General features: G+C 35.9%; 1 protein-coding gene across 17 annotated transcripts in view; it reads left to right on the plus strand.

The window, feature by feature from the left end:
• PLEKHA5 (pleckstrin homology domain containing A5) overlaps positions 1–23,595 on the plus strand; it is a 242,584-nt gene that overhangs the window by 130,430 nt on the left and 88,559 nt on the right. For 16 of the 17 annotated variants that reach the window (XM_067695831.1, XM_067695814.1, XM_067695812.1 and 13 more), the window contains 3 exons: positions 18,124–18,207; positions 19,482–19,602; positions 22,032–22,136. In XM_067695831.1, the coding sequence (XP_067551932.1) occupies positions 18,124–18,207; positions 19,482–19,602; positions 22,032–22,136 (310 nt within the window). Of the gene's footprint in view, positions 1–2,339; positions 2,479–18,123; positions 18,208–19,481; positions 19,603–22,031; positions 22,137–23,595 lie in introns of those variants that run through there. The other variant, XM_067695819.1, reaches the window with a different exon arrangement.

The following is a 23,595-nucleotide window of genomic DNA, read 5'->3' on the forward strand; positions in this document are numbered from 1 at the left end:
TTCTCTTTGACGTTTTCAGGAATGGGTTTTGTTTTCCTTTTTAGTGTGAGAAGTTTAAACAGAGACTAATTGAGGCTAGGAAAACCTTCACTTTGAAAAAAAAAAAAATAGGACAGATCCATGAATGACTGATTACTTTTCTAAAACATATGCAAACCCTTCTGGTTATAGCAAACTGTGTCGGCTTGCTTGTCTATATTTCAAGCTACATGATGAAACAATTTTGTTTTCTCAACTTGGAATGCTATTTTAAATTTTTGTTATAGCAGTTTCCTATGAAAGGAGTGTTTCGGCTCCAGTTATGTTACATGCTAAATTTAGTTGTAAGACAACTTACTTTGATGTATCTGCACATTTTTATGTCATTAGCATTCTAACAGGATATTTCCAGTACGTTTTGTAAAATGGTTTGTCCGTACTCTTGTTAAGAGTCACCATTTTGGTTGAAGGGCATGAAATGCAGAAGAAATATAGTCGGTCATTAAATATGAGTTAACATTTAATCAAACACCTGTTATGTGGTAGGCACTTTTCCAATTTCTTACATGGTTTTTCTCATTTAATTCTCACAAAAATCCCATGAGGATTAAAGTGTTATTTTTATTTTCCATGTAAGGAAATTGAAGCATGGAGAGGCTAAGTAACTTGCCTGTGGTCAGAAAACTATTGAGAAGAAGAGCTGGGCTTGAACTTGGAGTCTTCTGACTCCAGAGCCTACGTGCTTGTGGCCATTAGGTAGACTGCCTCCTGTGTGAATAAGCATATGAAGAAAGGTTTAACCTCACTTGCAATTAAAACACACACACAGGACTTCCCTGGTGGCACAGTGGTTAAGAATCCGCCTGCCAATGCAGGGGACATGGGCTCGAGCCCCCGTCTGGGAAGATCCCACATGTCGCAGAGCAGCTAAGCCCGTGCGCCACAACTACTGAGCCTGTGCTCTAGAGCCTGCGAGCCACAACTCCTGAAGCCCGGGCACCTAGAGCCCATGCTCTGCAACAACAGGAGCCACCGCAATGAGAAGCCCGCGCACCGCAATGAAGAGTAGCTTCCGCTCAGAGCAACTAGAGAAAGCCCACGTGCAGCAACAAAGACCCAACGCAGCCAAAAATAAATAAATGAAATAAATTTTTAAGATAATAATAATAAATAAATAAAACACACACACACACACACAATTATAACCGTATTTTCTGTTAGATTTGCAGAGGAAAGTAATTGTCAATACCCAGTATGCGGGAAAGGAGAAATCTAATGCACTGAGGTATAAATATAAATTGTTACCTCTTTTTGGAGGGCGGAGCATGCGGATATTGAAAACATGCACATGCTTTGACCTGTCCATCCCACTTCTAAGAATTATCCTACACAGCTAAATACAGAAAAGTACAAAGGTGTCTAGACCGTGATATACATTAAGCACTATTTATAAGAAAAAATTTAAGTGTCCAGTAGGAATCAGGTTTGGGGAATTGTGATGTGCGGCCATCAAAAAAGAAAAGTTAGGGATGTAGTTACTGACATGGAAAGCTGCCCATGGCATATTGTTGAATTTAAAAAGCGGGTTGTAAAACAACATATATAGTTTGATTTCCTTATATTGAATAAATATGTGTTTATATACACACAAACTCTGGTCTAAAAGAATGTTCACCAAAATGTTAACAGCTGTTATCTTTACTGCTAGTTGGTATAACTTAGTGATCAGATGTATGGGTTTTGAAGTCTTGCAAAGTCACTTACTAGCATTGTGACCAGAGGCAAGTTCCCTAACTACTCTGTGCCTCAGTCTCTTCAGGAAAAGGGAGATCATTACAGAACCTACATCTTTGGGTTCTGAGGCTCAGATGAGTTTGTAAAGTGCTTGACATAATAAGTGATTAATTATTATCATTATTATTATCATTTTTAGGTGGTGGGACTGCAGGCAATTTTAGCTTTCTTTATACCTTTTATTGGCAGAATTTTTTGAAATAAGTATGAATCAACTTTGGAAACAATAGCAACAAAAAAAATGTTTTTAAAGGAATCATTTAAATAGGTTTGCTTACAGTTTTAACAGAAAATATCTGTGAAGAGCTAAGGTTATTTAAAATTCCTCCCAGAACATTCTTCACGAGCTGTTTGCAGCCACATATGCTGGTACTTCACCCTGTGCTATGTGCCAACTTTAAGGGAATTGAAATCATATTTTACTCTCATGGCTGGAAGGCATGCATAATCACAACAAACTCCTCTGGAGAAGCTGCCTCAGTTTGCAGCTGCAGTGACATACTGGTGCGTGACGTCAGTCTGGTGTCAGACTGGCAGAGTGGCAGGCTGGCCGGCAGCCACAGTGCATTTCCTGAGTGCTCAGTCCTCACAGCGCTCATTTGGGAGCAGCTCAAAGACAAAGCAGTGGAGTGTGATTTTTATTCCAGTATCCCCTTTTGCCTGTAGTTGAATGTCTGTTTACGAATGTGATTTTGATGGAGGCTGGTGAGTAATCCTTGTTACTTTCATGTATAATAATAAATAGCTGATGGCTAGATGAGTGGTAGTCCTTTTTTCTCAGTTAATGATCCTCTGATAAGTAATCTTTGTAGCCCTAGTGCCAGGCACAGTACCCAGTGCAAAGATTATAAATCATACATATTATAAATATTTCTATAACTGCGGTTTCTATAACTGAAGTATTGTGTTCTTGTAGAAATGTAAGTGCATTGTTAGGCTTTTCAAATGACTTGAGGATTTTAAGATGTAATCTTCCTTTTGGTCTCTCCGTAACTTGAAGTTGCATACATGCACAGTAGTTGCAAATTGCTTGAAAGCCTAAAAATTTTTGTTTATTGTTTTAACTTCTTCAGAGGAGAGGCTTGATTTTTTCTTTTTCCCCCTTCACTAGAGCCAAATGAATAATTCTCAGAAGTTCCTTTGGAGGAGATGCAAACAGTACTCATTATATAATACTTTTATTAAAAAGTATGTTACTAGTCTAAATTAATTAACAGCTGAAGCTGCTAGTTATTTAATTCTTTAATTATCTGGTAATGTGATTCAAAATAGGAATTCACAAAGTAAGATCCTCAAAATAGGAATCCTCATTTACCTAAAATTTAAGAGCAATATAACGGCAGGAGATTATTATAGACGATATTTTGGCATTTAAAGTAATTAAATTACTACTGCCTTTGATTGTAAAGGCCGGCAACATGCCTTTAAAGATTTCTTATTATCAATTTTAATTCATGTCTCTTTGAATTGCACTATATGAATTGATTTAGTTGTTTTGAAATCATTAGTTTAAGAAGTAGGCTATGTTGGGTAAGTTTTGTGTGTGTGTGTGTGTGTGTATGTGGCTATTTTGGTTTTTTTTTCCCCTTCATTTTGAGTGGATGAATGATATTTTAATTTTAATTTCATACTATATAGTATAAACTGAAGCCTTTAAAGCCTTATGCTTTGTCATTTCTGGCATAATTCTTTTCTTGCAGGTTCAGTAGCAGCCTTGTGATTTCAGGGTCTTTTAGAGGAATTTTCCAATAAAGTTTTCTCTTAAAGAACAGGCACTTTTTACGTGTAAGTCTAGCTGAAGAAAAGACAATACGAAAATTCTTAATAAATGTAAATATTTTCACATGAATTTTCTGAAGCAATTAAAGAATAAGACTATTTGTACATATTTTTTAAGTGAGTAAGATAGGTACTGAAAGGAAGTGATCTAAATCAGTCGTTTATATGCAAATGTGCGAAGATATCAATAATTGCCTTATTATGACTCCTAATACATTGTATTTCTTCTATATTTAGAAGCACAGGTTATAGAAGTAGGGTTTCAACTTTATTTTATTTGACTTGACAGTCTTAATTCAAGATCCACAATTTTTCCCATAAACTGCAGAATTTTCAGCTGAAAATTCTGCTGAGAGCTAGAAAGTATATAGAGAATTCATTAATATTTTTATTCCCTGTAAAATTTATCTCAAATCTACCTAAAATATTTTAACATGGTTTTAAAATAGCCTGTATTTTAAACTTAATCAGTAAGTTACTGTAGTCATGATGAATTGGTATATATTCAGTATACACTCTAAACAAAGATGTTTTTGAAGCATTATGACATCAGAGGTCATTGGCCTAAACGCTATTAAAGTTCAAGTGAAGACAAGCTCCTTAAACTTTTTTGTATGAACAGGAAATTAAGTCTGGCAAAACAAAAAAGAAGGGAGGATGAGCAGAGCTTGTTGAGGGGGGAGGAGGGATAACCTGAAATTGACTTAACAGTCTGACTCAAGTCTAAAGCACTGGGGATAAAGTGCTTGTCTGTTTTCTAGTGAATAAGGTGTGCTTTGAGGAACTCTTTCCACCAAAACTGAAGCCTGATGGTAAAATATAATTGCCGTATTCTTCAAGTTTGAAATTTAGCTTAATTAGTAAACTCAGATGGAATAGTAATTCTTTAAGCCCGTTATAGTCTTGAACTATATTTTTGTTTCCTAGTAGGGACAGTACAAAACCTTGTGCTTAATAGATGCTTAATGAATATTTGAGCATGAATAAGTGAATTGATGAAGCAAGTGAAATGAGTGAGGAGAATATCTTGATCCTGTATTAGAGAGATTTCATCTTTTCTGGGATGATGAACACCTACTAGTTATCTAAGCAACTAATAGCATGCCGTGGCCTTGCATTCTGTTCGAAGGAAGTGTCTCCAGAGTAGAATGCGGCCATCGCAGCGGCCTACAGTGGCCATTGGAGTTCATTGCCGGCTTTGCTCACTGTGTCTCGGTCTCTGCCGTGGGAAGTGGGCCCTGCCCTGGTATTCTGAGTCAGATTTCTGTCCAACTCCTACCTCATCTGTAAGTGAGAAATCTCTCAGTACTTGGGGATAATGATTTGCTGACTAAACTGAGCCTTAGTTAAAGTGCTGTGTGTGTCACATAAGTGCATTATTATTTGGACCTTTTCAGAGTTAAAAATATATATATTCCTTTGAAATTGAAGTGACAGAGAACCTAAGAATGGAGCAAATACATTGCTTCAAAACTTATATAATAAAATTTTTATATGTAAATATATTTTAACTCAAAGCCTAGATTTTCAGCCCCATTTCTGTGCCTGCATCCCTTCAATCTGTGCTAAACTCTGGCCACATCCGAATATTCTTGCTGATTCATGGAGGCTCAATTCAAATGGCAGCCACTTCTGTGCCTCCTTCCGCGCTCTTCCCCTTTCTAAGCAAGATCAGTCCCTAATCTGCCTCCCCTTTGTGTTTTGTTTTTGGTTATATTACTCCTCCTGTTTGTTTATGTATAACATTGTTAAGGCTGTGTATCATCAGTGCCTGTCTCATATTGAATGAATGAACGTATATAAGTTACACAAAAACACAGCCATTTTGAAAGAAAGTACTGTTTTTTAACAAAATCTTTTTGTTGCATAAAGGTATCATTTGACTTATTAGTAACTCCCTTTTTGTTCTTGAAGTGGTTGTTTAGATAAAGCTCATGCAATATTAAAATGATTAAAAACTATGCAATGAAGGATAGTAAAATTCAATGATGACTGATTTTTTTTTTTTTCTATTTGAATTGAGCTGTTCAGTGTGTCAGCTTGATTCTGTTGGGAAGAATGTTTCATCTACAATAAAATAATTGGATCTTTTTTGCAACTGTGTGGTTATTTAAGTGTAGGTTAGAATTAGGTTAACTTTTTGAAGTAGTGTATAACCACCCACAAAAGCAAAAGAGATGGTGTTGAAATTCCTCTTTTTCTAATTTGTTGTTTGCTTCCTTCCCAGTGGTATAGTAAACTTACATTTAATGCATGTTACAATAAAACATTACTAATTAGCGTTCATTAGGGACTAGCAGAGTTGTCTGAATTAATGAAATTCTAGGTTATATATATATTTTAATGCCACATTATTGCTTTTAAATGCCAAGAATATTTCTGACTACTGACATGTTTCCAAGTTGGAGTTCTGCTTAGTTTTATTTTAAAACTCCATTAGATTTTTGTAATTAATAGTTTTTTTAATACAAGTGACTGTAATTTTTCAAATAAGTATTCTTTGAAACCTCTAAAATACACCCTGTGGTCATTTTTACTCTGTTGTGTGGTTTTACAAGGACTTCTTACATAGATCATTCAATAGTAAGCTTTAACCTTAGATTACTTGAACTTCACATTAAAGATAGGTCAGAGAGCCAGCAACTTTTTAAAGCAAGGGTGTGACATAATCTTACTTCTTTTCAGGAAAGCTAACTCTGCCTGCACATTCAAGTTTAGCTACTGTTTAGTGAGGGCTTTATTAGGTAATGGATGGTGGTGCTACCAGGTACTTGATCCTTTACAAAGCCCCATGGACTAAAGTTTGTTGTGGTTTTGGTTTTGGTTCCTGTTTTACAGAAAGAAGTTGAGGCTCAGTGAGGATGGTCTAAAAGGGAGATATCCTGATTAAAATGAGTTGGATTTGGACGTTAAGAGCCTTGGAGACATAAGAGCCTAGACTAAGGCAGTGATGGAGATGCCATTAGCTGTCTACTTGCATAGGGTAATTTCTGGGTAGCATCCAGAAATGTCACTTGATTCTTGAGTGCTTGACAGAAAATTACTCTGGTGGATTAGCTTGTACATTCTAAGAGCGATTTTTCTGTTTTAACCATAAAGTGTCATTTAACCTTCCCATTTAAAAGCTTCTTAAGAATCACTTATATGGCTTCCAAGTGAGAGAATTATCTAAATTATTTTAAGCATTTTTGTGTATAATGTAATTTATTAAGTGATCTAAAGTGTAGCTGTCCCATAACACTCAGGATGGATAACAGTTATTAACGTGCTGGGTACATTTTGTTCGTAACTAGCATGGTGTTAATTGAATTATTCTTACACTACTTCCAAAATTATTTAAAATCTATTGTAAAATTTATTTTGTAGATTCTAAATGAGCATATTGGTTTTATTCAGGAAGATTTTTTCAGAAGATGATTTAGAAATTATCTGTAAATACAAAAAACTAAAACAGATGAATTTATGTCTCATTTTTTGAATTTTTTATTTTTTTCTTTATTTTGTTCCTAGTCTATAATAATGCTTTCAGCTTTGTACTCTTGCAGCGTTGCATCATACTCCTGTTTTCCCAGCGGAAAAAGCAAGTTTTCTGTTCCTGTTGGGTGATTCTGTAAAGCCCATTCTTTACTGTTGTTGTTATTCGTACTTAAATTCTTTGGGACCGATAATCAAATGTGAGGTTACATTTACAATTATGTTGTGATAATGTTGTCTGAGCAGCTAAGCGTGGGAAATGATTGCAAAGCCTTAGAAAATAAGAAGATGGAAAAGAAATACTGGGTTTAAAATTAAGTTGGAATCAGAACGGGTTTCATTACTGTGCTTCAGATAGAAATAGTCTTGGGGTGATGCTAAGCAATGAGACAGAAAGGAGAAGAGGGAGGATACACGTCCATGGTCTATGCAAGAGGGAAGGACCTCCAAGGAAAGGATTGTGTTGTGTTGTGCTGTGTTTGTTACATTGGGAGAAGATGTAGGGCAGAATGTAGAAGTCCCACTGGCTGAGATGAGTCAAGGAAGGGGCAGCTGTTGAAAGGGGGGGAAGGGGGACTAAACAGGGCACAACTGAAACCTTGGGGACCACGTCTCCATGTGACTTCTGACAGACACCTTCGTAAATGCTGTGAGCCTCAGTTTATTCACACGTAAAGTGAAGATAGTAATGCAGACCTCAGAGGGTCTGTGTGAGGATAGATGGTCAGGTTTCCAGTGTAGGGTGCGACAGAAGGAGTGTGTGAGCAGCACTGAGTGTGACTTCACGTGGTGATTACTATTTAGGTGATGATTTTAATGTTTATTGTTGGGAGCGAGGATCATCGAGGCCCTCACACCTGTTCAGTCCTTCATTTCCCCCAAGAAATCTGAGCCAATCCATTTCCTGAATGATGAGAGGAGAGAGGATAGATTATGAAGGGTTAAGAGTGTAGGGAGAATTTGTAGATGTGGGTAAATGAATCACTGAGGTTTGAGCAGGATGTCTGGAAGCAGTTAGCTCTACGTTAAAGGCAAATGGCATTTAGAACTAAATGTGGGGAAAGGAAATATATACTTTACATGTTTTGCAAAGAAAAAAAATTACAGTCTTTTAGATTGCTGACTCAGTGGTTATTTCTCCACAAAACTAAGGCTCAAGAATTCAGTTTCTCTCAAGAAAAGGCATGGCACTTTTAGTGTTTTCTTTTGTTCTTAAGACACTGCTTTTAATTGTAGGCATAATTTTCCATACTCCAGTTTAAAAATAAATTGCAGGGCTTCCCTGGTGGCGCAGTGGTTGAGAGTCCGCCTGCCGATGCAGGGGACACAGGTTCGTGCCCCGGTCCGGGAAGATCCCACATGCCACAGAGCGGCTGGGCCCGTGAGCCATGGCCGCTGAGCCTGCGCTCCGCAACGGGATAGGCCACAGCAGTGAGAGGCCCGCGTACCGCAAATAAATAAATAAATAAATAAATAAATAAATAAATAAATTGCAGAGTCAGTCATTGTGGTAGTCAGATTTTAACATAACATTTTTCTCCTTTTTATTTAAAGGAAAATGAATTTAAATAGTTATCTGCATAGGACATTAATCAACTTTACATTTAACAATATTTTAAAATTTACCCTGGACCACCATAGAACCAATTGTGGAATTCATAACTAGAAAATAAAAATAATATTTAATAACTAAATCACTGCTACAAACATGTTTTTTAAACCTAATTTGAGACTGAGTCTTAGAGGGTAACATGCAGCGTTACGATTTCTATTGATAAAAGTTGTTCAACTTTTTTCTTTTTCTTAACTGAAGTATAATTGATTTACAGTGTTGTTAATTTCTGCTGTACAGCACAGTGATTCAGTTATACACACATATATGTATATATATTCTTCTCCATTATGTTTTATCACAGGATATTGATTATAGTTCCCTGTGTTATACAGTATGACCTTGTTGTTTATCCATTCTATATGTAATAGTTTGCAAAACTCTTCAATTTTAAAGTAAGTTGAAAAGTATAATTGTCTGATAGTGTAATGAAACCAAGGCCAAATTGAGAATGTACAATATTCTTTTTGGTTTGAGTGGAAGGATCTTGAAGAGTTGTCAGTGAACATCTGAGCTGTTTGCTGTCTGGTTTTCTACCTAAATTTGAGAAATACAGTCGCTTCCATAATCCCCACATCTCTCTGCCTTGCTCCAGTCCACATTGTGGGTATGTGGCAGCTTGTGTGGGTTGGGCCCTTGTAAAAGTCCAAGTCATGATGGTGGCTTCTCTACCAGGGTTGCAAAAAGAATTGCCAAACCACTATGATATCCTATTTTTCTTAGACTAAATTAAATCCTTCTTTCTCTCCCATAAGGGAAATACACGATTCTGAGCAAATCATACAGATGGGTTTGCAGCTGAATTTAATAAGAGACAACCAAAATCTCTTCTGTGGGACAGAGTTTTCTAAAATAACATATTTTGTTTGTGCATAGTGGATAAATTTTCAACCTTCTTGCCATGGATACACATATAAAACACTACCTAATAAACCTTGCTTTGTCTAATGTATTACTCAGAAGAATTATTGGCTGTTATTGACAATGTTACTAGCAATTTCAATATTTATTTCTTAAATTAAAAAACAGAGTGGATTTTGTAGTAAAGCGGTCATTGGTGTTACTCGTGAAGCAAAGGTATTTAAAAAAAAAAAAAAACACAAAAACAAGTACTCCCGGGGAGAATTGCAGCACTAAGAAGTAGCCAGTATATAGTTATTAATGGCCAAAACATTAAAAAAATTTTCCTAACACCAAATGCAAAGGCAACAAAAGCAAAAATAAACAAGTGGGACTGCATCAAACTAAAAAGCCTCTGCACAACAAAGGAAACAATCAACAAAATGAAAAGGCAACCTACCTAATAGGAGAAGATATTTGCAAATCATGTATCTGATAAGGAGTAATAATCTCAAATATATAAAGAACTCATACAACTCAATAGCAAAAAAAAAAAAAAAAATCCAGTTAAAAAAACTGGGCAGAGGGTCTAAATAGACATTTTTCCAAAGAAGACATACAGATGGCCAACAGGTACATGAAAATGTGCTCAACAATACTAATCATCAGGGAAATGCAAATCAAAGCCACAGTGAGCTATCACCTCACACCTGTTACATTGGCTGCCATCAGAAATATAAGAGATAACGAGAGTTGGTGATGATGTGGAGAAAAGGGAACCGGGAATGTAAATTGGTGCAGCCACTGTGGAAAACAATATAGAGTGTCCTCAAAAAATTAAAAATAGAACTCCCATGTTGATCCAGCAATTCCACTTCTGGGTATTTATCCAAAGGAAACAAAAACACTAACTCAAAAAGCTATCTGCACTGCCCCCCACCTCCCACATTCACTGCAGCATTATTTACAATAGCCAAGATATGGAAACAACCTAAGTGTCCATCAGTGGATGAATGGATAAAGAAGATGTAGTGTGTACATACACATACATGTACATATGCACATGATGGAATATTATTCAGCCATTAAAAAGGAAGGCAGTCTTTCCATTTGCAACAACAGGGATGGACCTTGAGGGCATGATGCTAAGTGAAACAAGTCAGACAGAGAAAGACAAATACTCTATGATCTTACTTATATGTAGAATCTTTAAAAAGGGAGAGAGAGCTTATAGATAACAGAAAACAGATGGATGGTTACAGAGGCAGGGGAAAGGGTAGGGAGGGTGAAATGGGTGAAGGAGGTCAAAAGGTACAAACTTCCAGTGTTAAAATAAATAAGTCATGGGGGTATAATGTACAGCATAGTGACTATAGTTAATAATACTATTTTGCATATTTGAAAGTTGCTAAGATCTTAAAAGTTATTATCACAGGAAAAAAAATTTTTGTAACTGTATGATGACTGATGTTAACTATTAACTAGACTTACTGTGATCATTTCACAATATATTCAAATACTGACTCATTATCTTCTATACCTGAGACTAATATAATGTTATATGTCAATTAATTTCAAGTTTGAAATTAATTAATTAAAACAATGCAAAGGAAAAAACTTTTTTTCTGAGGGTGTAAATAAAACCTCTAGAGTTTCTGAAGTTCAGCTTAAATCACCCTCTTTACCTTCCCAAAGCTTCACAAAAGAATAACCTGGTAAAGCATTTTCCTCTTTTATCAGACAGAACAGGAAAATCTAGTTTTGAATATGCTAGTACCAGTATTTTCTTTGAAAACCTATGTGAGTTGCTTTCTCTAAGAAAAATGAAATGTTTCCTTAGCTAATAGCCTTTCCCTTCTCCTTCTTCCTTGCTATTATAATATAACCTCATTTTATTCACTTTCCTCTCTGTGAGCCACAGACAAAATTGTGAATCTTGAATGGTGTGAGTTCACTTACCATTGATTGAATTAGACGTAGACGCATATGTCTGGCTAATGAGAGCCTGGACAAGGATGGCCAGGGAGCTCTTGGGAAATTTCTTGAAAAGGAATATGTAAGCAGAGACTTTACTTTCACCTCTGGACTCTATGGTCTGCATGTGATGTTTGGGACCACAGCAGCCAGTTTGGGACTATGCAGATGCCTAACTAAACAGGACGAGCCAATCAGTGTTGCCATATATTATGCAGTCATGAATAATATCTCCTTGAAATCTCAAATGTTCTTATCTTTAAATCAGGAATAGCGCCTTTCCATGCTTGGTTCAAAGAATATAATACCATGTGCTGTACTGATTCATTATATGCAGCATTGCTCTAATTTTTCATTTTAATTTTTCGATCTAGTACTCTCAGTACTATATTCATTTTTGAAAAAATCAGACAAATCCTGATGTTTTAAAGAACTTGTGAGGGTATTTTACCTATTTATAAATATTTGATATAAAATTTACATTTACGCTCAACAGAAGTTGTAAAGGTTTGGCCTTATTGTTGGATGACAGGAGTTTTATAACCAGATTTCATGTGTCAGTTCATAGTCAGTTGTGTTAATAAATACTTCATCTTTGACCTTGCGTAGTTTGAAATAACACTCCATTAAGAGTGAAACAGTTCCTTCAGTGTTACTGAAGTCGGTGTTCCTGACTTTCATCATTATACTAAAAAATTTAAACACCATATTAGCAGACATCTTTTTTCCTCTCTTTCTAAACCTGTAATTTTATTGGGGTTTATATTTGAAATGTGCATTTTATGCATCTTTTTAGTGTATGGGAGTTGTTTCCTTAGGGACGTCGTTGGTTGGAATCCTCCCTCTGCTCTCCTGCTGAGAGCAGACTAGCAACGTGGACTGAACCAAAAAATGTCTTCCTTCGGCAAGCCTGGAAATGGACACCCATCATCCCTGATTTTCAGAGCGCTGCCCCACAGTCTCAGTTACTCTTCATATAACAGAACCTGCTGCTTAGAGTTGACTCTAACCCACTAAATTTTGTTTCCATAAATAGGTTATAGGAGCCATGTAGTTTATCAGCTTATTCCCTTTTGATGTAAAGCTCAGAACTGCTTAAACAGCACACCTTTGCCCAGGTTTTCTGGTACAGTTACCTCCATGATGCATTGTTCACTTCACAGATAAGATCTGAAAAAGAATAAGGGAGTAATGAATTTCTGTTCCATCTCCAGTAGATATGTCATTTTTAATTTGTTTTTTATATAATTTGGTGGAAATATACCATTTTATACACACACTGATTTATTCATCTTAATATCTTTTAAAACCAAATTATTATTGAATGGAATAGTTCCATAAAGGCTGGAATTAAGGAGGTCTTTCATTTGATTTTCTAGTTTTAGTAAATGATTAAATGTCTAGTAATAAATAGTGAAGAGGGCATAGTGCCAAAGAACAAGCAATTTGTGTTGCAACGTGTCCATTTCTTGATAACCTTTTCTAAAAATGGCATCGATTCAATCCTTTATCTGGGCCTTTGATAGAGCATGATCCTCAGATTCAGCTGTTGAATATGACCAATTTCCTTCAGTCCTGAACTCTGGAAGAGCAGAAGCCTTTTTTGTTTTTTAAGTGTTGTCTGTTACTATTTAAAAACCTTCTCGAATACTGCCTTAAAAACATAGCTACTCTTGGACTCCCCTGGTGGCGCAGTGGTTGAGAGTCCGCCTGCCGATGCAGGGGACATGGGTTCCTGCTCTGGTCTGGGAAGATCCCACATGCCGCGGAGCAGCTGGGCCCGTGAGCCATGGCCGCTCAGCCTGCGCGTCCGGAGCCTGTGCTCCGCAACGGGAGAGGCCGCAACAGTGAGAGGCCCGCGGACCGCAAAAAACAAAACAAAACAAAAAAAACATAGCTACTCTTGCTCTGGAGCTTTTATATTAGAATTACTTTTCTCCTCTATTTTTTGTTTTTGGACATGTTAGGGGTATCTTGACCAGAAGCATGAACGCCAAGAGCAATCACAACTTTATTCTTTTACAATAAATACTGAGTAGTGGGATAACATGTGTTTTTAAACAGTTTTGGGGGTACGTGTTAATATGAACTGTTACGGTTTAAACAGGTGACTGAACAGTAGTCTGATGACGACAACATATGCTCAAAGTCCTGTAGTGCATAAAAAAAGTAAGTAACAGTTATCGAGGGCTTGTCTGTTCCAGGCCATGTTTATACTCTTTACTCTTAACATCCCCACTAGACAGTAAGTTCCATGAGGACAGTGATTTTTATGTTTTATTAACTGCCATCCCCAGGTGCCCAGAACAGTTCTGAACAAATAAAGTAACAACCTGTGACATAGCTACTGTTACCTAATTGAGGCAGTTGGGGCATGGACAGTCACAGTAACTTACTTGCCTAAGGTCACCTAGCTAGTGAGAGGAAGAGCTGGGATTCACACCTAAGTAGTCTGATTCATGGACCAGTGGTCTCAATGGCTGCTTCTGTTGTCTCTAGAGAAGAACAGGAACACAAAGAAATAATAAGTGTGGCTTATTTGGTAGAGTTCATTGTTAGAGGGCTATGGTGGTCTAACGCAGGGCTTATCAACCTCAGCGCTGTTGATATTGGGGGCTGGATACTTCTTTCATGTGGAAAACTTTCCTGCACATTGCAAGATGTTGGGCAGCATCCTGGCCTCTACCCACTACATACCATCCCCAGTTGTAACATTCAAATATATTACCAGACAATGGATGGACAGCAAGGTCCTACTGTATAGCACAGGGAACTACAGTCAGTGTCCTGGGATAAACCATAATGGAAAAGAATATAAAAAGGAATGTGTATATATGCATAACTAAGTCAATTTGCTGTATAGCAGAAATTAACAACGTTGTAAATCAGCTGTACTTCAATAATGTATATATTACCAGACATTTCCAAATGTCCCATGGGAGATAAAACTCATTCCCAGTTGAAAACCACTGGTCTAAACCTACACATTAAACCATCACAGACAGAAGTCTGGAAGTAAGAGTTAGGTGGAGGCGAATACTTGATCTCATATTTAGAAAAGTTTGGACCTCCTCCTATGCCACAGTGAGTCAGAAAGAAGGGAATTAGTTTGTTCTGTGACCATAAGGGTATTTTATATCAAGACCTGAATTTTATCCCTTCTTTGTAAGGATTCCTCTAGAAGCACAAATTTATATAAAACCATATCTTTTCAACTTTTCCCTTTCGGTCATGAAGAGCATAAAATCTCTGGCAAGGGTTTTTTGAATAACACCTTGTCTAGTAAAGCTTCGAATGCATTTTTAGTAGCACAGAGGTATGTTAGTTCATAATTTAGTAGTACAGTCACTTTTGCTGTAACAGTATCTGAAGATACAGTATCTGTATCTTCCTAAAAATCGCCTCTCTGTGCAAAATTTGACAATGAAAGCATGGGGCTTTTGTGGAAAATGGGTTTAGGGGCACAGCACTAAAAAACCTCATTAGTAACACATAAAAATAAAGATAGGAACCTAGTGAAAGTGGTAGCGCAGTTTCACACATATTAAATGGTTAGAAAATACAAAAATACTACATATACTCTCTGCGTTGAGAAAGCCCTGCAGTTTGCTTGTGGAAATGGAATTGGAAGGGTTTCAGCTTGTGAATTATTGGGAACTGTTGGAAGTAGGGAGTTGTGAAATTAGAAAAAGTTGTATCACTGCATGTGGATGGGTGTGTTTCGTGAAGCAGGCAATGAACTGAAGTAGCTGGTGGACGTTTGAGAGTGTGCAGGTGTGTGATCTGTGTGCTCCTAGGGGCTGCATCATCAAGGTGCAGTTTCTGCACTCACCTAGACTTTCTCGTGGACGGGATCATGCATAAACAAATGCAGGATTTATGTGACACTCAAATTGTTCCTTAATATATGAATTGAATTGGAACACACTTCTACATGAATGTTATAGGAAAACTGATGGTACTCTTGATCTGAACTTTGAGGCCCTTCAAAAGAGGAGGGAAAAAAAAAAAAACCTTTGGACTACAAAAAGGATGGCGAGTGTAGGATGAAAACACACACTTTGTAAATAATGCTGGGGACAAACTGGTAGAATTGAAGGCTGGAATCTTGTCTTCCCTGCCCCCTCGTGGCCCTAAGCAGTCACTCCTCTTTTGCACCAAGGAAGGTGGTCATGACATGATACCTCGGCCAGCCACCTCCCACAGTGCCCAGTTGCTGTGTGTATTAAAGAACTCATGGATTATGCACTAAAAGAATCCTGTGCATTAACAGAGATAGCTTTTTCCTTATGTTTTCAAAGGTTCATTTGGATTTCATTTACATTGCTGTCATTTATTGGCACTCAGTATGCTTTTAACTCATATTTTTAGTTTCTGTAATTTAGACATTATGTTTATCCTTTACCATTACGGTACTTAAAAATGCAAGATTAGTATAAAAATGAAGTGTAAATGCCAACATAATAAGAAGGAATGGTTTTGAAATTTAAAAATGTGTATAAAAATAGATTTGCACAAGAGCAGTGAGAATTGACAATCCTATCAGGTAGTGGAAAATTACGACGTTTCAACAGTTAAGACTGGAATTTGGTTTGGCTGATGTTTTGGTTTGTCATACTCTTAATTTATTTTAATTCATTTTTAACAAAATGATTAGAAAACATTACTCTGATTTTTTATTTGCTAAGTATGTTGTTTTATGGGAGATGACAATTTTGTAACTAAACTAATTGCCTATAAAACCTCAGTCTTCTGAATTTGGATTTTATAGAAACCTAGTAATCTTGAATGACTGTAATTTAAAATATAAGTCAGAACAAATAAATAAACATTTCAGAGGACTTCTGTGTTTATGTTACAATTAGGTGTACATAGTAGGAAAGATTATTTCTTTCGTTAGAGAACAGCAAAAGACTTTCATGTTAGAGTATCCTTCGAAATAAATGAATTTTTCTGTCAATTTAATATCATGACATTAAAAGAAAACACATTGGGTACTTCGGAAAAGTAAAAGAACATAAATATGTTCATTTTTCATATTGGTTTTAGTCACTGAACTTTTAACTAAGATGGAATGCTAAGATTTTTATTTAGTTAGTTTTACTTTAAGACATTGTGATCTTAAAAGTACTTGGACAGGGCTTCCCTGGTGGCGCAGTGGTTGAGGATGTGCCGATGCAGGGGACACAGGTTCGTGCCCCGGGCTGGGAAGAGCCCACATGCCGCGGAGCAGCTGGGCCCGTGAGCCGTGGCCGCTGAGCCTGCGCGTCCGGAGCCTGTGCTCCACAACGGGAGAGGCCACAACAGTGAGAGGCCCGCGTACCGCAAAAAAAAAAAAAAAAAGTGCTTGGACAATAAAAATGTCAATGTCATTGAACTAGCATCCACTTTCCGGGAAAAGAATGTTTGTGTGCTCCTTTTTTTTTTTTGCAATCATTCCGTTGTCACAATAGTCAATATATAATTTTTTTTAACTGTATACCTTTTCTTTTATACGGTTTTAGTTTTATTTAATAAAGTTTCCAGTACTTGAGTAACCAATAAAAATAATATTACTGAAAGTTCAGATTTGGAAAAGGAACTTAAGTATCTGAAGTTTGCCAGAAAGTTTGTGGCCTGCGGTTATAAATGTCCTACAATACAGATCACATGTAATAATCTTTTAAGATTAACAAAGCAGTATTCAGTACAACATCTTGACAATTTCCTCCATAATGAAAGTAAGTTTTCTAAGATCTAGCACACCAATGATTGATCTTCCTTACAGGTCGCTTTGTGGTATGTTACTAAACGGGAAAAAAATATTTGTTTACAAATGATGTATTTTTTTTAGTATATCAAATGTATACTGCATATTATTCGGGGCATCTGTTATTTTTGGCTTAGATAAATAGTTTGGGATTTTTCTCCTCTCATTTCTAGAAAACAATAGGAAGCCTAAAGGTCTTATTCTCCAAAAAATAGTCACTCTTTAATCAAACCAGATTTTTTTTCAGCAAACATAATAAGTAGATTTTTCTTTGCTTGTGTTGTTGTTTGTGCATTTCATTTAAGATTTTTGTTTTCTCCTTCAGATTCCATTTTTCTATAGCATACTTCAGGTATCATAAAAATCAATCCCATTACATTATTTATGTAAAGATTCCTTTGTGAAGCCAAAACGCCATAAATTATTGCTCTTCCAGTGGTACTATGTTTTAATGTGCCAGTGCCCATCTGGTAGTACTGTTAGATTTATTTTTCCATCATGAATTTGGCATTAGGTTTCTGTAACGTACCTAGATTGGGATACTAAATAATGAACGTAGGTGGATACTCATACTTTTCTGTGGCCCACCTGTCACGTAAGATGCAATGATTGTGGAGTCAGATCAACTTACTTTTGTTTATACAATAGAAGAACAAATTGAGGTCATACTGGTGGTGGGCATGGGGTTGGGAGTGGTGAGTCTAGCTGTACTGTAAAACTGTAACATTTACACAAACGTGTACACACGGTAGATAGTAGAAAAGGTTATGTAGGAGTGTCAACACCTGGGGGTTTGAATTGCATCTCCTTTATTCACTAACTTTAATGTTGCTATAAAGAAATGGCTATTTTGCTACCAGGATATTTTTTTAAAGTTTGTGGTAATGGCATGTACATTTTCTCTTATTCTGTTTTCTTCCAGCCATAATGAAAGGAAAGTGACCTGTAAACATCCAGTCACAGGACAGCCATCACAGGACAATTGTATTTTTGTAGTAAATGAACAGTAAGTAAAGTGTTTCATGGAATGCCTCTGTTCAAAATGGGGTTAGTCTAAGTATCCATCAACAGATGAATGGATAAAGAAGATGTGGCACATATATACAATGGAATATTACTCAGCCATAAAAAGGAACGAAATTGGGTCATTTGTAGTGAGGTGGATGGACCTAGAGTCTGTCATACAGAGTGAAGTAAGTCAGAAAGAGAAAAACGTACCGTACGCTAACACATAAATATGGAATCTAAAAAAAAAAAAAATGGTTCTGAAGAACCTAGGGGTAGAACAGGAATAAAGATGCAGACGTAGAGAATGGACTTGAGGACATGGGGAAGGGGAAGGGGAAGCTGGGATGAAGTGAGAGAGTGGCATGGACATATATACACTACCAAATGTAAAATAGCTAGTGGGAAGCAGCCTCATAGCACAGGGAGATCAGCTCAGTGCTTTGTGGCCACCTAGAGGGGTGGGATAGGGAGGGTGGGAGGGAGACGCAAGAGGGAGGAGATATGGGGATGTATGTATATGTAGAGCTGATTCACTTTGTTATAAAGCAGAAACTAACACACCATTGTAAAGCAATTATACTCCAATAAAGATGTTTTAAAAAAATGGGGTTAGCATTGAAATTGCTGTTATCCGTACTTAATACAGTACAATTTAACAGTTTTCTTATCTGGACATTTGCAGTCAAGTATAATAACAGAATGCCGTCTGTTTACTATGTATGGTATAGAAACATGACTTAAATTTTTTTTTCATGAGGAATGTAATTCCAGAAGCTCTTTTTACAATAGGTCAGACACAGATAGTAAACTCAAGAGCACAGGATGCAAGGTCAGGGAAAACTGTAAACTTGGTCAAATTATTAAACTAATTTGTGGGATCTCAGTTCTCCAACCAGGGATCGAACCCGCGCCCTCAGCAGTGAAAGCACAGAGTCCTAACTACTGGACTGCCACGGAATTCCCTATCATTGTTACTGTTTTCAATGTTAGAATCGCTAATCTTGTAATTAAATTTTTAATGTTCCAGTTAGATGACCAAGTAGCATATCTGTATTAAGGCTTATTAAAATAAACATGATATTAAGTTGTGCTTAATTATTTTTAAAGTAGTTATAAATATTAAGCTCCAACTCTGGAGCTTATTAAGCTCTAACTAGTACCCAGCTGTTTTGAAAAAGTCAGACACCAGCATTGTTCACTCTAGGGAAATGTTATTGTACAGTAGTTTATATAAACAGCAAGTTCTAGCGTTCTGGCATATTATATTTTCAGGACCGTTGCAACCATGACATCTGACGAAAAGAAGGAACGACCTATAAGTATGATAAATGAAGCTTCTAACTATAACATGAGTTCAGACTATGCGGTGCATCCAGTGAGCCCTGTAGGCAGAGTAAGTTATTTTGCTTACTGTTAATTATTGATAACTGGTATAATTGGTAATATCTATTACTCTTAATGGACTTAGAGTTTTAGAATAATCATTTCATTTTTATTATTATGTGAACCTAATTACGTTCGAGGTAATTGACATAAGCAGTGGCTTAGAATATAAAGTAGTAAGCTTATATTTTAATAATTTAATGATTTTTTAAATATTGTAGAGTTCAGATTTGGAATAATTTTACACATGTAATGGATGTTTGTGTGAGAAAATGGAAGTTTATTGAATCAACTTAAGTTTTAATGGTGAAGGTTAATATAATGGCCTAGAACTCCCATTTTCTGACTATTAAGTATACCTAGAATAATATATATTCTATCATATTATACTGTTTCTTTAAAATGTAAAATCTTTTACTGCTAAAGGGAAACCCATCAAGCCACTGTGCTTGATGACTGATGTGTTTAGAACCCATGATGTGAAAAGTGCCATAGCCACATGGAAACAGTAGTGGGTGGTTTTTCTTTGTAATCAGAAACAAAAATGTTAATTGTTTAACCTCTAATCCCAGACTTGTGTGTCTATAAAAGTTTGTAGTTGTTGCTTCTTGTACTTTAAACCATAACGTTAATGTTTTAAATTTAGAATTTTAATATTAAAATGTCTTCAAACTCGTAGAAAACCTGCTGCTAAATCTGAATAAATAGTTGCCGTAACATTAATGCTCAGGTCCTAAATTAAGGATAGCAAGAAAATCAAGGGATGATAAAAGAATTTTCTTTATTTAGAACATAATTGTGTATTTTATAATAGTAAAAGAATTGTAATAGTAAATTATGGTTATTGTAAAGAAATGGGTAATAGACAATTATCTATTTTAAATGCCTGGTAAGGTTTTTTAAATGAAATATTGCAGATATTACAAGTAAATATAAATTTTCAAATAATGTAAATTATTTCTAATTCTTGTTAGCATAAAACACTAGCAGGATAACACAGCATTATAATGCTTGTAAATTTATACTAATTAAAATCTAGAAAAATGACTTACCAGTTGAGGGCCAGTAAGTCATTGTCTGGAAAGAAGGTTGGAGCCGTTCCTCACACTTTACACCCAAAATTTTCCAGATGGATCAGGTGTTAAAGCGGTAAAAACAAAACTCTAAAAGCAGTACAGAAAGCAATGGAGGTTTTTTAAAATAAACTCAGAATGCAGATGGGCTGTCTAAAATATGACATAAATCCCAGAAGTCAAAATAGAAAATGAGAAATCCAACCACAGAAAACTATCATGCATGCATAATATCTGTAATTTATATGATAATTAAAGAAGGATACTGAAGAGTAGGAATTATGTATGCAGTTATTTGAGAAAAAAAAAAGAGATATTCCATAACTATGAAAAGTTATTCAGATGGATAGACACATATATACACAGTGGTATCAGTCGCCTCACAGGGTTGTGTTTGGGTTGTTTGGGTGCTGGGGTCCAGAGGTGAGAAGTAGACTGGTCCTTTTGTATCTTTTTGTAACATTTGAGATTTGTACTGTGTTTAAGCATTATATGTTCATAAGTAAATTAAAATGTATCCCCCCAAAATGGCTGATATCGGGCCTTAAAATTCTATTATGTACTGATACAAGCCTCATAAAAGGAGATTCTAATGTAATGTGCTAGATTTCCAAAGATTCTAGATAAGTTGAAAAATAAGAGATAAATTGATATTACTTACTTCATAGAGAAATTCAAATTCAGCTTCTTTGTCTTTATGTTTGTTGGTTACTGCTATCATTCCCACCAAGATAAAATGTTTGCAATAAACAACAGCAGTATTTTAAAAGATTATGTGTACTTATAAGAATATGGTAAACACCATCTGTCTGGTATTATCCACGTTCAGAGTTTGTCCGTAAAGAAGAAAACACTACATGACGTTAAGCAGATCCTTCCAGTCTTGTTTTGACTTGATGTGATATGTTTGTTTCTATTTTATCTGTTAGATTTGCTCTTGTGACATGGCACTGTTAACTTTCTTTAATTGGAGCAACACGATTAAATGCAGATATAAATCAAAAAGTGCTGTCATTTGGTTTATTCTTTAAAATGTGTTAATATTATTTTTACTCAAGGTTCCTTCTATTTAGCAGGTAATGCCACACACTGTGCCTTTTTAAAAATTGTACACGCGGATTTTAAAGGAGAGAGATTTGTGATCCTTCCGTAATATCCTAGAGGAGGAAAAATCTTTGTGCAGAATTCTTACATTTGAAACAACTAAGACACAAAAGTGGGATTGCAGTAATTCATCTGAACAGATTAAATCCTGGAAGTTTCAGAGAAATCTGAAAAGAGATTAAAATTCTGAAGATGAAAAATAAACTCAATATCTAGGCATTAATACCACATTTTCTGTTGGGCTTTTTTTTTTTTTCCTTAGACTTCACGGGCTTCAAAAAAAGTTCATAATTTTGGAAAGAGATCAAATTCAATTAAAAGGAATCCTAATGCACCTGTGGTCAGACGAGGTTGGCTTTATAAACAGGTATTTTTTTTTTTTTTCCTATTTGATGTGAAAAAAGGACAGAATCAAAAGGGACCTTTTCTGCCGAAGGCTCCTAAGACAATTGTATAGAGTGGAGAAAGAACTGTAGTGGTCATCCAGATTCTTCACTTCTTATTACCATGGAGAGAGTTACGGGAACAATGGAGAAGGAAAAAGTAATGGATGTTACTTAGAGATATTGTGGGCGGGGGTGGGCAGGTATTTCTGAATTTGAAATTAAATATATGCTGCCTGAAAATGTTAGGAACAGCATGCTAAAATTATCTAGGCAGAAATATTTTTAAAATGGAAAAAAAAACAGAGGTATTGCACATTTTTCTATCCTATAAAAATCATTGAAGAAATGTAGAATTATGTACTTCTCTGCTTTAATTTATAGAGAAATCTGATCATAAGTTGAGATTTTTCTGATTTTTTCAGATTTTTGCTTCTGTGCTCTCAAGACCGCTGTTAAGTGTCTGTACTGTTTTTTCTTTCTTTTGTTTGTTTGATCAAGCATGGGTCACTCAGATACCCTGATAAGTTGGGGTTTGTATAGTTGTGTTACCTGGGAAACCTGGTAACTAAGCTTTTTTGGAACATTGTTGTACGTTTTGGAATTAGTAGGGATGCATGTACGTTGGACTTGGTGACATCTATTTGGATTGCTCAGAGGCTTTTGTTTTCTTTTTCGCTTTCTAGTTTGCAGCTGGGTTTCAGATAAATGAACTCCAGATAACTGAGATAACTCGGCATTCAAGACCTTTATCTTTCTTTGTCCTGTCTCTCTGATTCTACATGTATACAGATGATGCAGAGCAAGTTAAATATCAGTCCATTGATAGTGTTAATTTATTCTGTCAAATATTGCTAATTGCTTTCAGATGGCCTAATAATTATATTCAGTAAAATTCATAATGACTTTGTTACGAAACATTCATTAGACCTTGCTCTGTCTGAAAGTTGGGTGGCAACTAAACTACTGTATTGGCAGAAGACCCACTTAAAATCCAGAGAGTTCCCATTCAGATTAGTTTCGCCAATTTCTTACTGAGTTGATTGGGTATGTAACTTGGATACCAACTTTTCATTTTTACTTAAAGATCATTTACTATATTTTAACCATCTGACATTTAAACTTATCCAAGCTAAAAGGTTTTTTTTACCTAGACTTTCTGAGTCCAAATTCTATTGAAATAGCTCCGTGTGATATTGAGCTTTGTAGAGGATATAGGATTCCTTATTTTAAATGATTGCTGTTCTTATTTCTTGATCCCTTGGCTAATTTAGTATTGCCAAAGAGTTACCAACCAGTTTCTCTACCATGAGTGTTTATTTTGTAATAGGTGTGTGACTTACAGAGAATATTTGTTTGTAGAGCCGCTTAAAGATCTAAACTTTTTAATTATCTGTACTAAAGAGATAATTAATTAGGAGATTGAAAATACCATGTAATTTG

Source organism: Pseudorca crassidens, chromosome 11 (assembly GCF_039906515.1).
Source record: "Pseudorca crassidens isolate mPseCra1 chromosome 11, mPseCra1.hap1, whole genome shotgun sequence".
In the NCBI taxonomy this organism is placed as follows: domain Eukaryota; kingdom Metazoa; phylum Chordata; class Mammalia; order Artiodactyla; family Delphinidae; genus Pseudorca; species Pseudorca crassidens.